At 38.7% G+C, this 15,106-nt stretch overlaps 1 protein-coding gene across 5 annotated transcripts in view; it reads right to left on the bottom strand.

Annotated features, from left to right (window-relative positions):
* Positions 1 to 3,676: 3,676 nt before the first annotated feature.
* DOK7 (docking protein 7) overlaps positions 3,677 to 15,106 on the bottom strand; it is a 59,551-nt gene continuing 48,121 nt past the window's right edge. For 4 of the 5 annotated variants that reach the window (XM_030270641.4, XM_030270642.4, XM_004176632.6 and 1 more), the window contains 4 exons: positions 11,997 to 12,062; positions 10,853 to 10,924; positions 7,889 to 8,041; positions 3,677 to 5,902 (listed from right to left, as the gene is read on the bottom strand). In XM_030270641.4, coding sequence (XP_030126501.4) covers positions 5,766 to 5,902; positions 7,889 to 8,041; positions 10,853 to 10,924; positions 11,997 to 12,062 — 428 coding nt within the window. In that variant the 3' untranslated portion in view covers positions 3,677 to 5,765. The remainder of the gene's footprint in view (positions 5,903 to 7,888; positions 8,042 to 10,852; positions 10,925 to 11,996; positions 12,063 to 15,106) is intronic. The other variant, XM_030270643.4, reaches the window with a different exon arrangement.

Genomic DNA, 15,106 nt, shown 5'->3' with positions numbered 1-15,106 from the left:
ACCCAGACAGAGCAACAGCAATGAGAGGCTCTGTGCTTGTTAAATGTTTCCACAGTATTTGCTGTTGCTTGTTAAATGTTTCCACAGTATTTGCTGTCTGCAGAGCTCCAAAGCAGCACACCCGGGGCTGTCACTGCAGTCCCTGCAGGAGAGGCATTCCCACACCTATTGCTTCTGGTCACTTATGGTCACTTATGGTCGCTACTGCCATAATTCTGTGATTCACTATAGAAAGCACAGAGACAGCAAAGCCAAGATCAGGTGCTGGGCTTTCAGCAGACCTGATCCATCTCCACCAAACACCCCAGCCACTGTAAATGACACCGGTGCAGCTGAACACAGAACTGGGGCACCCTCCTTTCAGGTTACAGTGCTCTCTGTTTCACAGCTCTTTGCACACACACATCTTGTGGTGCTGCCCTTCTGCCCGTGCTGGCAAGGAACAGTTGCTGCTTTCTGGTTCTCTGCTGACACCTACCTACTTCATCAAATTCCAGGAAGATACTTTCCTGTGCTTCCTAATTTGTGTCCCATACTGCTGGCTGTTGGCAGCAAAAGGACAGAGTGTTGCAGCAGCCAAAGGCAGGCCTTGGGGTACATCCTCCAAACGTGGCAGAGACATGGAGGAAGGTGAATCTGAGTGATTAATTACATAATAAAACTCCACTATCCAAAGAGCAGGTTCCTTTCTGAACATCTAATCAGCTCTATTTTCTGTATATGGACTATCCATAAATTGCCACCTCAGCCTACAGATGGGTAAAATTTAACTTATACAATAGCAGATGCTAAGGCTTTTTTATTTATTTATTTTTCTTTTTAAGGATTTCACAAGCATATAATGTAGAGAAAAATTACTGTCATGCTAAATCTGCTTTCTGATCCCACCCCCCGTACTGCATATTCCTCAAATAAGTTGACACGTATTATTTCAGTAAAATGGTGATATTACCTACGCCTCTGTGTACACAGTGGGATAATATATTTGAATTTCTAGATGCCCTGATGCAGGCAAGCATTTGAAAGTATATGAGTTTTAAAGTTCACTCACCCTCAAGTTTTTACTAAATTCAAAGTTCACATGTCAGCTGCACTTCCCTAAACCTGCTCACTGTCTTACAAAGCTATTCCTTGTATCAGAATCCAGGTCAAGATTACATGTATTTTCCTATCACTTATATTCCAGCCTTTCAGAGAAAATTGATAGCTGATTTATCAATAACCAACTGATATCAGTTAGAGTGAGGCTACTCTGAAGCCTGTCATTTTTGGGATGGGATGGAATGGGGAATAGAATAGAATAGAATAGAATAGAATAGAATAGAATAGAATAGAATAGAATAGAATAGAATAGAATATTTTAATTGGGAGGGAGCAGTATCAACCAACTAATCCCCCTGCCTGACCAATTTAGGGCTGACCAAAATTAAAGCATGTTATTAAGGTCATTTTCCAAATGCCTCTTAAGCACTGCCAGGCCTGGCACAAGAATCACCTCTCTGGGAAGCCTATTCCAGTGTTAAACCAACCTCTTGGTAAAGAAATGCTTCCCAAAATCCAGTCTAAACCTTCTGTGGTGCAGTTTTGAACCATTCCTGCACATCCTATCTCTGGATACCAGCAAGCAGAGCTCAGCACCTTCTCTGCTTGCCCTTAGGAAGCTGCAGAGAGCAATGAGGTCACTCCTCAGTCTCTTTTGCTCCAAACACCACAAACCCAGAGCCCTCAGCCTCCCCTCAGAGCACTTCCAGCCCTTTCACCAGCTTTGTTGTTCTCTGGACACATTCAGAGACCTGCCCTTGCTTCTTAAACTGTGGGGCCAAGCACTGCACATGGCACTCGAGATAAGGCTGTACCGAAGCTGAAAACACATTCACCTCTTTTGCCCAGCTGTTTGTGTTGTGTTTGGTGCAGATCTGCTCCTTACAAAAATTCCTTTTAATTACTTTTAACTCTCCCAGCCTTACTCTGCTTTGCTTGTTTTAATTGCTGGATGAGATTAAATTAACATTTCCTTTCAACTTAGATCGTAGAACATTATCTGTATTACTGGTCAAGAGAGCTGAGGATCTTCCCAAAGAAAAGGTGACATAAAAATGTAACAGTATTGTCATCTTAAAAAAAAAAAAAAAAACAAAAAAACCCAAAAAACATAATTTTAACAGTACCTTATAAAATACTGTGTCTTCTTCCTGTGGTTATTGTATCAAGTATGTGTCTTATTCCAGACAAACTAGAAGAGGAACTTACCAGGGGCTGCATGTTTCAGCATCTCACAAAAAATGTAATCACTCATAATTCAAATTCAAATATACTTTTCCAAGCTACACTAATTAAAACTGGTTTGTTTACAGCAGAGAAGAAAAATAGGATTTTTTCCAAGCTGTTTGCTGAAAAACAACTCTCAGGGCAGATTTTCACAAACATTTACATGCCTAAAGACACTACTGGCATTTTCCACAATTAGGTGCTGGAGTGCTATTAAAACCCAGACAATTATTTGCATTGTTGTGAAATTAAATCCCTCCAAACTCCAGCCCTCCATCCTGCAGCACGTTACCTTGGAGAAAACTCCATCACCCAAATATTTGCATGTAAAACTGCTCCATAGCAGCTCATGAGCAATGCCATCAGCCCCGCTGAAGCAGCAGTGACATTTGGCAGTAGGTCTGTCAGGAGGAAGGAGGTGCACACACAGCACACCAATGCTTATGCCCAAACACTGCACTCAATGACAGCTTCTTCTTATCACCAAGAGCACTTCTGCCACGTTAAAGTCCTTCAAGAACATCCTTCAGAAGTACCAGCCACATCACATTGTCTTCTTCTGGTAATTAATACTTTGTGCTTCTGGTAAAAACAGGAGGAGATCTGACTCTGATAGAATGCTAAATTAAAAATGAGCAAATCCTTCTTTTTATCATCAGAAGTTACAAGTTGCATTTATTTCCAAAAGTGTGTGAGATTTTTTTTTTTTAGTTTTTTCTTTTTGCAAAGAGCTCTGTATCTGGACTCATCCCATAGAAATCACAAACTGTATTTTAGATCACTCATGCACATGTTTTTATGCAAGGTGTCTGACCAAGCACAAGCCTGCTAATAGGACTATGGTTTGATTTCCATTGCCCTTAGTTCACTTGTGGAAGCTGAAGGCCCATGATTTTATTTGTATAGGAAAAGAAAGGTTTTCATTTCTGTGAGGTCCTGTTGTTCCAATGAGAAAGCTCTGGTTCCTTCAACAGAAATGTCAAGCCTGTAACTTGACAGGGACATACAACCTGCAGGTACTACTGAAACAAAAACCAACCAGTTTTTAACAGATTCAACTGCACGTTTTGGCCTCCTGCTTCAGCTCCTAATATAACTTAGTGTAGGGGAATATAAAGTGAATTTTAAAAAACTAAGTTAAAGTCATCTATTCTATTTATCCTATTTAAGTGAAGTAAAAATAATTTAAAATAACCAGAAATTACTATAACATACACAAATACATCTGCACAGAAAACCATGTGCAAGCACAGGTTCACAGCCCTTCTTAACCTGAAAAATGAATTTTTAAAAAATTTTTATTCCTCTGTGAGGCCAGCAGCAATCTTATGACCTTTACTATTGTGTCAAATCCTTACCCACGCCAGAAGTCCCAGATTTAATGCAAGAAACATTCAGAAAGGCAGCCTTCATAGAGACCTTGGGTAGTTTATTTTCCTGGTAAACAGATTTTTGCGATAGAAATATTATAGTTTCATTTTATATTGTCATGGGAAAAAAACACATTTCAATGCATCAGTCAAGCTGTGCTCATCTTAAATATGAAGTCCCGTAAGAAGAGATTTAACCTTGCAAGTTCTCCAGTGGAGGATCCTTGACTGAAGAAGTCAGATAAACCTGGCCCCAGGAAGCCCAGGCCATCCCAGTTGTACTGAAATTTAAAAAGCAGATCACCACTCTCCACTGTCAAAGAAAAATCTTTTAAACTTAGAATCACATAAGAAAGATCTCTTTTCCCTTCGGAAATATGCTGGGTGGATCAACAGAAAAAATACATCTGAGCACAGGACACATAAGAATGGCAATTGCTAACTCTCAACTACTGTTGGCTTTGTTTTGTTTTTTTTTTTTTTTTTTTTTTTTATTTGAGAGATTTCTGCTATTTTACATTACTATTGAGGCAACATTCAAATAAATTTGTAGGTTAAATTCTGCCTCAGAAACAAAACCCCACCTCTCATTTTAAGTCACTTAGTAAAATCCTCACTGGCACAAAACTTCCACCCACCAATATAAATTATAATCATATTTAGAAAACAGAATTTGGCTGTAATATTGGATCTTAAGAGGACACAAACAAAAAATAATAATACCCAAGATGTCACTCTTGGCAACTTCTGAAAGCCAAAGCTGATATGTTATCAGAAAAAAAATTCTTTCCTTCTTAAGTACATTTGTTTGTTAGTCTAGCATCACTGCCATACATTTTATATAACATTTTATTTAAAGAGTATTTTATATGAGGATGAATAAAAATATTTACATAGACAACATGGGAAATTAAATTTTGAATCATAAAATCTCACTGTACAAAAGCAAGATATGGCAGACTCATGGGTAACCCTATTTTGCAAGATAACATCCTGTTGTGCCTCAAGGCTGTAGCATCTCTGGAGATATCATCCTCTTACACAGAACTGGTTTTATGCTACTTAGGGACAGCAGAGAATTTTTCAATAAAGTTTTAGATTTAAGGTGGATGCTTGTTTTACATTAGGAATAGTTTCTGTGACATAAAAGACTCCATTTTGAAAAGTGAATCTTTCTTTCGAATACCTTGGTTTTAAAATGTGCTGTGTGAGAAAACTGAGACCTGATTTTCAAAGTGATATGCATGTTCAGCTCCAGGAAAATTGCTAAGAATTACAGGTACTCAGCAACTACAAAATCAAACTCATGGTTTGACCTAGGCTTTTTAAGAACAGAAATACCCCATGACCAAGGGTTTTTAAGAACAGAAATGCCCCTTCATGTTACTGTGGTTTATAGACATAATTAAATAACTTGTTTGTGTGCTCTTGTCTGTTTGCAGACACATGTGCATCTCTGACACTACAGCTTTTACATCTGAGAAACTTTAGCCAAAGCTGCAGGACTTGGTGAGGTATAAAACTGAATTATCCATAGTTAAAATTGAGCATGTCCATAAATAACCATGTACATAAATTGAACAAAACCGAACCTGCAAAAAGAGCAGGCACTGAACTTTCTTGCTTTTGTAAGAGTCCATTAATATATTAATAGAGGTTTTACATATTTTATACACTCAGAAATATACATATATTTTATCAGTAATGTTTACATACAGACATATGCAAACATATGTGTACACTTACCACACACACACTCACATTCCTTTGTCTACACACATTCAAGTTCTTTATTTTCAAAGAAAATGCCACCATTTAATAAACACTGAAATTGGTTCCAGGTTCTCTGTGATTTTAGAATTATAGAAAAAGGTAACTTACATCTGTCATTGCATATGACAAAAAATCTGGACTTTACAAGCAAATTAAAATAAAAGGAAAGACCAAACACACCCCTCGTCCTACCAGCAATTCCAATTAGGAATCAAGATATCGGAATGAATCTGGTACAACTGCAAGAAACATTGGCAGCGATTTGTGTGAGTGCTTTTTTACAATAAATGTGGATCTTTTGGAAGATGAATGAGTATGAATTTGTGGTGAGCACAAAGTTCTTTCCTAGACAGATCACTGCTGAGCTCCTTTCTTCTTCTGCTCCAGCTCCTGGAGGCGTTCCTCGCGGCACTGCGCGTGCTGCGTGCCCACCTTGTGCGCGGTCTCGGTGGCTGCAATGTCAATCTGGGCATACCGGGACGATCCACTCCCTGAAACACCAAATGGGATCCTCTAAAGAACTACACCCCTCACATATTCCTGAGTAAAATAGCTGTTTTGGCGCTTTCTTCACAGATTTCCTGAATTATCTTTGTCCAGTCTCAGAGAAAACTGCATAAAGGGAGTAAGGTGATAACCACCACTAAAACAAAACACCTCGAAAGCTTTGCTATCTACATATTCTAGTGGTCTGGTTTTCCTCAAATAAGCAAATGAATCACTTGTATTTCTGCCCCAGGTGTGAATCTCCACCCCTATTACTCCCAGTCAATGACAAAATACAAAATTGAACTTGGCTCTCCCACTTCTGGGAGGCTTCCTCACCATGCTACCAATCAGGAAATGAACAACACCTGCTATTTGAACAGAAAACACTTGTAGAAGCTGGACCTGTTCTTTGTCTGGATTAGGCACCTGGTGAATGTTTACCAGAGCAACCACCTTCAGCCTCACACAGAATGCCACTTCAGCTCATTTTTCCTGGCAACAGGGGAGACAAAAGCTGCTCAGTCTGTTAAGCAGTAAAATACTTCTATAAGGCTAGAGGCTGGGAAAACTTGAATATGAAAAATATAAAATATTTATGGTCATTACAGGCACCTTTAAAGTTGCACGATTTGAGATTGGGAGGATAGTTGACATTTATGAAAATTTATAGCATTTAACTCTTCATTTTAATGACTTGGTTCATTGTCTTTAAAGTTAAGAGAAAATATTGCTTTTACATTTCAACACAATATTCTAGAAAGAACTACATTAAGGTCTAGGAGAAGCTTAAAATTACATAATGAAAAACACAAAAACGTATAAAAAGCAAAAAGCATTGGAAAAGTGCACTTCAAATTTAATAAAATTGCTGAAATTAGAAGTATAAAAATTAAAATCTTTATAACTGAGAAGTATAGATGGAAAACCCAAAAATATCAAATGAAAGGAATTAAATACCAGATTCTGATGAGAGGCTTGCTGTAGCAAGGACTGCATCTCTAAATGATGACACATGGCAGATGTATTGCATGTTTATGTGCTAATTGCCCAAGTTAAGCATTAGAAGTAAAATATCCAATCCAAACAAAATAATTTAAAAAAATGATACAAAACCATTAAAAAAATGAAATAATTTGCATTCTCTCTGCAGCACTTTCACATGCCCACATGGAGAGCAGATAGAAGAACACTGTGTTCTGTTCTGAATCATTTGCTGCATGGCTCCAAAGCCAGTGTCTTCAGGAGCAAGCCCTGTACACCCACAGCTCTGTTTCTGAAGCCAAGAAAGAAAAATGAGGTAAGTGTAGTCCTAATGTGCAATGAAAATCTTGGGAACACAAGCAAATTACTGTCTTTCAAACTCCAGAGTTTGAAACGTTCACTTTAGAAGGAGCGCACCTGTCAAAAAGATGCAACATCTTATAGAACTTCATTACTCAAAAATCTTTTCCAAGAAGAGATACCAATTAAAGAAACTGTCTCAGAAACAAAGCAGGGTTCAGCTCCTCTGTTAGCCGAAGCCTGAGGGTAGATCATGGAATCATTAAGGTTGGAAAATACCTCCAAATCATTGAGTTCAAGCTTTGACCAAGCACTACCATCAACTAAGCCACAGCACTGAGTGCCACATCAAGTCCTTTCTTGAACAGTTCCAGGAATAATGAACCCATCACTTCCCTGGGAAGCCTGTTCGAATGCCTGACCATCCTGTCAGTGAAAAAAATTCTTCCTGATGCCCAGCCTGAACCTCCCTTTGGGAAGCTTGAGGCTGTGTCCTCTCCTGTCACTATTTCCTGGGAGAACAGGCTGACCCCCACTTGACTCCTTCCAGGCAGTTGTAGGAGGGATGAGGTCCCCCCTGAGCCTCCTTTTCTCTAGGCTGAACATGCCCAGCTCCCTCATCTGCTCCCTATGTGAAATTTGGATTCCACATACCCCATACATTCTGCATATTCCTTGCTGTTTAAAAGTATCACAGACTTCCTTACCTCTTATGCTTGTGCTAGATTCTTGAAGTTCCAGTTCCATGTAGTGAAGCTGTTTTTTGGAAGTAGGGCTGACAGGAATATTAACATAAGTGGCTGTCTCACTCTGGGGTCGATCTGGTGTAGGGACATCAGCTGAATAACCTACAGCCCCTTCTGAAATAAGTAACAAGTTACAATAGGCGTATTTGCAATGAGCACAGAAACACTGCAAGCAAACATTGAGCAGCAATAACTCTGCTTCCCAAACAGCACGTTCCTCAGTGGCAGATGGGACATGAGAAAACTACAGCTTCTACTTTAAATGTCCTGAGACACTCATCAAGTCAGGATCTATGCAGAATGCCACAGACAGGGATCTTGCTGTGTTGTGGCAGAAGGCAAACACTCTGCAGCACTGCCTCACAAGGCTTCCACCTCTACCTTAGGTTAGTAAAGCTTTCTGTGAAGTAATTTGTTCTAGGAAGATGTTAACTAGTAAAGCTTTCTGTGAAGTAATTTGTTCTAGGAAGATGTTAACTACCATATCATCTGCAAGAAAGAAAGCAAAATCAGTAGAGGTTCTTAAAGCATATCCCAAAAACAGGGACTGAAGAACTGTTTTAAGCAAAGGGAGGGCAAACTTGAGGAGACAATGTTGACAGCTTCCCTGTGCAGAATTGGAAAAGAGGAACAATGCCAAAAGAGGACAACAAAGTATTGAAGGACTTCCATTGCAGGAAAAAAATAGAGGGAAAACACTTCTAAATAGTAAAAGTCACAAGAACTTTAGAGAAAATCCCACAGAGTTTTCTAGAACTTTCTAAAAAATACACATACCAACACCTACTAGGAAACAGTTCCTATAAAACAATTTTGACTTTAAAAAAAAACAAATTTTTGTCTACTAGTTTAATTCTGAAGACTTCATCTAGCCCTGCTTTCAATAATTTTAATTCTGTCTGCCTGTTCAGTCCAGTTGGAGTCCTTAGCCTTAAAGACTTTCTGCTCTTAAGTCAGTTTGAGACAGAGGATTGCAGAGGGAAAACAGCATCACTTTGAGGTTCTCCTTTTTCATTAAGTTCTTCTCTTAAACCCTTCCTTGTCCCCACAAAGAATTCATATCAAATCCTTTTTTGTTCAAACTGCTGCTTTTCCTTTTTGCCCATTTAGACCCTATTGAGATGTGAACAGAGAGGCAGTAGGATATCAAGGCATTTTAGAGAATAGGGAAAAATGACTTTTTATATCCAGACAACAGCAGCAGTGAATAACCATTGAGGGAAACTTTTTCATCTCCTTGGATGAAATAGCTCATACAATGTTAGGTAATATTATATGGGTATGTTCCAGTCTAATGAAATCTCCCCAGGCTTAAGCTGTTTAAATCAAAGGAGTCTACTGTACAGTCCAAAAACTGAAATTACTGGAAATATGGCAAATTTTCTCACAGATTTTCATTTTAAAAACATAGGAAAAATCCAAAAAGTATAGAAATATTTCTCTGCCAGTCAGACTTCAAGTTGTTGTTGCAAAGCAAGATGTTAAGAACAAAACGACAAAATCAATGCAGACTGAATGCAGAAGGAATTTTTGTATTTTCATCAACTATCATTCTCAGAAGTTATTTTCAATTATTGTGTCCAAAGTATTGAAAAAGAATTTGGCCTTATTGAGCAAGAAAGGACTCAGAAAAATCATAGCATTCAAAACCTGCATCACAAAATGTTAGAAGTGGCAAGCAAGTGACAGTCTTAAATACAGAGTCACGAATATTCCTGAAGGAAAAGATAATTTTTGAAGTCTTTCTGCATGCTGTTAAAGTGTTATAACAGAAGTGTTAAGTGAAGCATCCTTAAAGTTAGCTAGCATGAAAACTAGCAAGATCCCCTACAGAACTAAACAGTTCACAGATTTAAGGAAGCTGAATATCATACCTGATACAAACAAGCCAAGCAATATTCCTGAGATCTAAAAAACTACAAATGGAGAATTGGTAGGGCTTTGTGCAAAAAAAGCAAAAGAAACAGAGGGGAAAAAAGCAAAACCTGGCAACAGTTGAATATTCTTCTCAAAAGAAGAAGAAAAAAAATTTAAAAAAAAAGAAAAAAAGAAAAAAGAAAGAAAAAGAACAGTTGGGCAAACTGGAATGGAAGGAAAGAAAAGGAAAAGCCTTCTGGAGTTTAGTCAGTGCTGTCTTAATAGAAACTATGCTTTCTTTGTAAACATAGGAATATTTGGTTTTCTTTTTTTTCCTTAAAAAAACCAACGAACAAAAAATAAAAAAACCTTATTAGGCACTGAAAACTGGCTTTTATTTGTTTGAAGAGAAGAATTTATTTTAAAAGCATGGTCAAATGTTCCAATGAAAGCATGGTGCACAGAGTGAGGCATGGACAGTGCTTGCAGCAGTCCCTTCTGGGTGGACAAAGACAGGAGGTGTTTCCAAGAGGGGTCAAAGGGCCAGTATTTGAGAACATTGTGAAAGGAGGATTTGAGAGAAGAACAGACCACAGTGCATGGTTAAACATTCTGAAAGAATTGCTAGAATATCATGATTGCTTGAAGAGAAAGGGGGGAACTGTAGGAATCAAAAAAGATGGTCAAGCAAGTAACAGAAGAGCAAAAGTGAAACTTTAGTGGCCCTCAGCTGAGGGGAAAAGAAAGGAAAAGACCATAACTGGGGAGGGAAGAAGAAAGTTCTATTTGAAATTGGTGCTGCAGCCTTTCCTTCAGCAAGTGTTAGTTATTCATATTTTCTACCCAATATGGGCATCGTTCTCAGAAATGAACAATAAATTATACAGAAAGAAAACCAGCACTATAACTACATCCCAAAGATAAGTGTGTGTGAGCATGCATGTAAAGCTGACATGTTCAAAGGGCAACACTTCAAAAATTACACTTAGAAGAGATCTAAACAATTTTTAAAAAATGAAAAATAAACAGGAGATGTTAGTGACCTCTGACACAAAAATCTGTACTCACCAGGTTCCTCAGAACTAGTTGGAGTTCCAGGTTCTGAAGGAAGTGTTAGCATCTCATACCCACCTTTAGGACCTAGAATACAGGAACACTGTTAATGGCTTTGGATTTAGGAATTTGTGCAATATAAACAAAGCCTATGCTTTTCTGGTTTAGACTTGTAACCTTTTAAACTAAATCATACAGAATAGCCTCAGAAAGCATAAACAGTGGCTAGTGCTGACTTCTCTGTGACAGTAATGTCAGCATTTCCTTATGAGCATAACACCAAGGAAATAAAACTTAGGACACTTGTACAACTCTTCACACTGAAGGCCACTGAAGTCACCAGCAGTGCATTTTGCTGTACATCAGTGTGGGAGCAGAGCTGTCTTGCATGCATGAATCAGGGAGCAATGCGTGGGTGATCTTGGGAGCATCTGGAAGACTCTTGTTAAAATTCCACCTCCAGCATGATGGATAACTTCTTGATTTCTGAAAAACCATTGAAAATGCTCAAGCTAGCCTTTACAAAGACTACTTTGCTTGGCAAGTGCAAATCACCATCTTTACAAAAAAGCCAGGCTGCACAACATCGGTCTTTCCTGAACATAAAGCTGAAGAGAGAAGCCCACGTTTCTTCACAATCTCAGACTCTGCCCCAGTTAAAATCAGGCAAGCAAAAATGCTGTGTCCATAGAATGAACATGTTGCAATTAATTTTGAATGACAAACACATATAATTCTATCTGCTGGCAGTGGTTATTTTTTTCCTCCATTATCATAAAGAAGTATATTTAAATGTGGTGGGTGTTTTTTCCCAGCATATCATTGTTAGGGTACAGGATTTCTCATGGCCTGAGGTGAATTTTTTTTTTTTTGTGGGTGCCCTTTGTTAAAGTGATGGCAGCATTTTACTGCTGTGAATAAGATTACTGCTTATACTCTGTCAGTTATCTCATCTGTCACTGCCTCTTCTAAACTTATCCCATCTGTCAATGCCTTTCTGACAAAAACTCCTCAAAGCAAAAAACCCAAAGAAATACGTAAGCCTTACAATAGAGAATCAAATCATGCATTGCCTTTCATATTTTCTGAAGTTTAAAATAATTTAAGTTTAAATTAGTTTCAATTTACATGCACACACCTCATAATTACTTTTACTTACCAGCTTGGAGACTGTGCCCTCTATGCACTTTCAGAGACCCAGAAGCTGCCATGACAGAAGCACTACCTGTTTTCAAAGACAGAGATTCACATTAAATCTAAGTACCTGTTTCATTTGTAGATGTTTCTAAAACACATAGAAACAAAATAAAACAAAATGCAAAAAATTACAAATCATTGTTCTTCATTTAGCCAATTTTTAAAAATTTTCGTTAAACTCCTTATCCTGAGTTTGTGGCATTAAAATCTAATTTTGTTGTTTTCTTTGTTTAGAGAGAAAGGATGCCTTCTGTACCTAAGGATGCTGTCCCTCCCTGCTTGTGGTGAGTACTACCTTCCTACAGGGAAAGCTGTCTTGAGCTGGAAGTAACATGGCAATGAGAATGGTGCTGAGAGATGCTTTAGAAATCCATAATGTAGCTTTAGCAACAGCAAAGTTGGAAGTGTTCATTAAAACTTGGTCAGAGTGGATCCAAAACCTATCTAAGTGAAGCAGAAAACTGCCACACTTCAGCAGTCCACCAGTCCTGTTTAGATATGGATACAGCAGGCCAGATGCAAGGGAACACAAGGGATTGAATCCAGGTTCTTGTGAAACACTGCCAGTGTTCCAGCCATGGACACCCCAGGTGGCACAGCCAGCCTCCCTTCCCCAGCCTGATTGTGGCCAGCAGGAAGATGCACTGGGGAAATTTGGGGAAACAAGAGCCATCAGCTCAGAAACCTGCAGGGTGGCAGCCCTGCAGTGTGGTTTGTCTGTGTCGGAACTCAAAGTGTCCCTCAGACATTTTTGGATGTTCTGGGTCCAGGTCAGAAGCATTTGAGACCCTGGCAGGCAGCTGGAAACAGCTGTGATTTTGGATTTGAACCATGGAATGATTTACCAACCTTGCAGGAAGAACAAGAAGTCACAAAAGTTTAGATATTGTAGTAGAAGTAGTCACAAAGTAAAGGGAAGAATTTTTGAGTGTTGTACAGGGGGGTTTTAAGTCTTGTAGAGGGGGGTTTTGGTTTTGTACATGGGGGTCAGAGGTTTTAAGATGGAGGGATCTGGGCCTGTCCTGTCATCCCTCTTTCTTCTTCTTTACCTCCATGTTCTTGGTGATGTTGGCACTCACAGATTGGTTTAGAGTAGAAAAGCACCATATAATATTGGTAATAGGCATTGGGGAGAAACTATAAACACTTAACATGTAATGTACCATATAAAAGATAGCACCAGCCCTGGGCAGGAGGAGAGAAGAAGAAGACAAGAGACAGAGAGACTGTAGGGGTGTGTGTGCCTCTGCCTGAGCTACTGAGCAAACCACAGCAGCTCAAGAAGAAAATCTTTTAGATAACTTGAGACCAAACAACAAGAGACTGCTGAGGCTTTCTTTGGAAGCACAGGTTGGAGGAGAGATTTTCCACCCCACGGAGCCACCCCCGACCTAGGGTGAGCTCCAGCATGTCTGCACACACACGTTCCTCCTCCAAGCAGCAAGCTCACAGCATCATCCCCACTGCTGCCTGCAGGGCTCCCTCGCCCCATCCAGCCCTGGAGCTCTGCTCTCTGCTGCTGTCACTGTGACACCTCCAAGAGATGAGAGGCTTTCACTGCCTGGCAGGAATAATGGTGAGGGAGCTGCTGTGCAGGAATGGAGCTGAGCAGGCAGCGGGTGGGAGGCTGTGGGTGTGAGTAACCCTGCCAGGGGTGCCATGTGCTGCAGCCTGCTGGGCTCACACTGAGAATTAACACTCTGCTGAGCTGATGAATAGTCTCTGAGCAGGTGAGACACTGCTCTGCAAATTGTTTTTAAAATAGCGTCCAAAAATTATCACAGCTCTTATGTAACATGAAGAAATTCTGTAAGATAAATATTCTGAAATATCTAAGTAAACTGCATGGCATGGGAATCTAAAAAAAAATAGCAATTTCTTTTTTTTTTTTTTTCTTCTGTATAAAGTATACATATAATTTTAATTCTAAATCTAAGGGTTTCCAAGCTTGTTAAATTAATCCGAGCTTTATAAAATAAATCTAAAAAGCCATTCATTATTTCACTTAATGAGGACAATGGATTAAAACAATAGTAAAAAACTATTTCAAAAGGGCACAACTAAACTAAAGCCTTTAGTTTTTTGTTTTTATGTACATGAAAGCATATATAGGGTAATCCAAGGCTACAAAATTTAATTTTAAAGTATGCCATACTGAGAATCTGATTTTGTATTTTAACAAATGAGGTCAGATGGTAGAACCTTTACAGATTGTAGAACTCTGGTGAGGACTTAACAACTAAAAATGTTATTTGGAATTTTTTTTTTTACCAAGACTGCTGATAAAAATAAATGCAAAAATAGGACAGCCCCAGGCAAGCTGATTTACTTATATTTTCCCTTTAACTCATCTTCCTTTTTCTCATATCAGTGCATCCTCTCTCTGCATTGAAAACCTCAGAATATATTTTATGAAGCCAAAAGCCTCCCTTTACTTTGAAGAAAGATTAGAGCCTTGAAGAAAGATTAGATGCCAATTTCAGCATCATCACAAAACTAGTGTGGGGTTGGGTTTTTTATTCCCTCAAAAATTTATGGCAATTCAGCAGAAATTATTCCAGAGGCATTGTGGATTCTTAACCAACATTTTAGGATCTGTGAGGAACACCCAGGACAGGAAAGGAGATTTAAAACAATAAGATATTCCAATCCATTTATGGTCAAGTTTAAATTTTTCCATTCTGAGCTTATTTAAAAGAACCATGTTAATGTTTCAGGATTTGACCTGTTGCATTTTCCTCATTTTCAAATCTGGCAACTAACAAATATTTACATAGTCAACTCTCTCAGGGAATTTTTTTTGAAGCTTTGAACTCCATCATATAAACACATGTCAACAGAGATCAACCTAGATATTTTCTTCCTTCTTCTTTTCAGCTACTGAATAAACTGGTTTGTTTCTTATTCATGAATTCCAAGATAATACTTGCAGGAATGGAAAAAGCAAGTTAGCAAGATAAATTTCTGAGCAGAAAAAGTACCCAGCAGGAGACAGACGCTCCTTTCCATTATTCTTCTCATTTTACAAGGGATTGTTAAGAATATTTTTATTCAGTTTCCTCTGCCATTTAG

The sequence above is a fragment of the Taeniopygia guttata genome, chromosome 4 (genome assembly GCF_048771995.1).
Source record: "Taeniopygia guttata chromosome 4, bTaeGut7.mat, whole genome shotgun sequence".
Taxonomy (NCBI): Eukaryota; Metazoa; Chordata; class Aves; order Passeriformes; family Estrildidae; genus Taeniopygia; species Taeniopygia guttata.
Note: the sequence above shows the minus strand (reverse complement) of the source record. Positions and strands in the feature narration are given on the sequence as shown.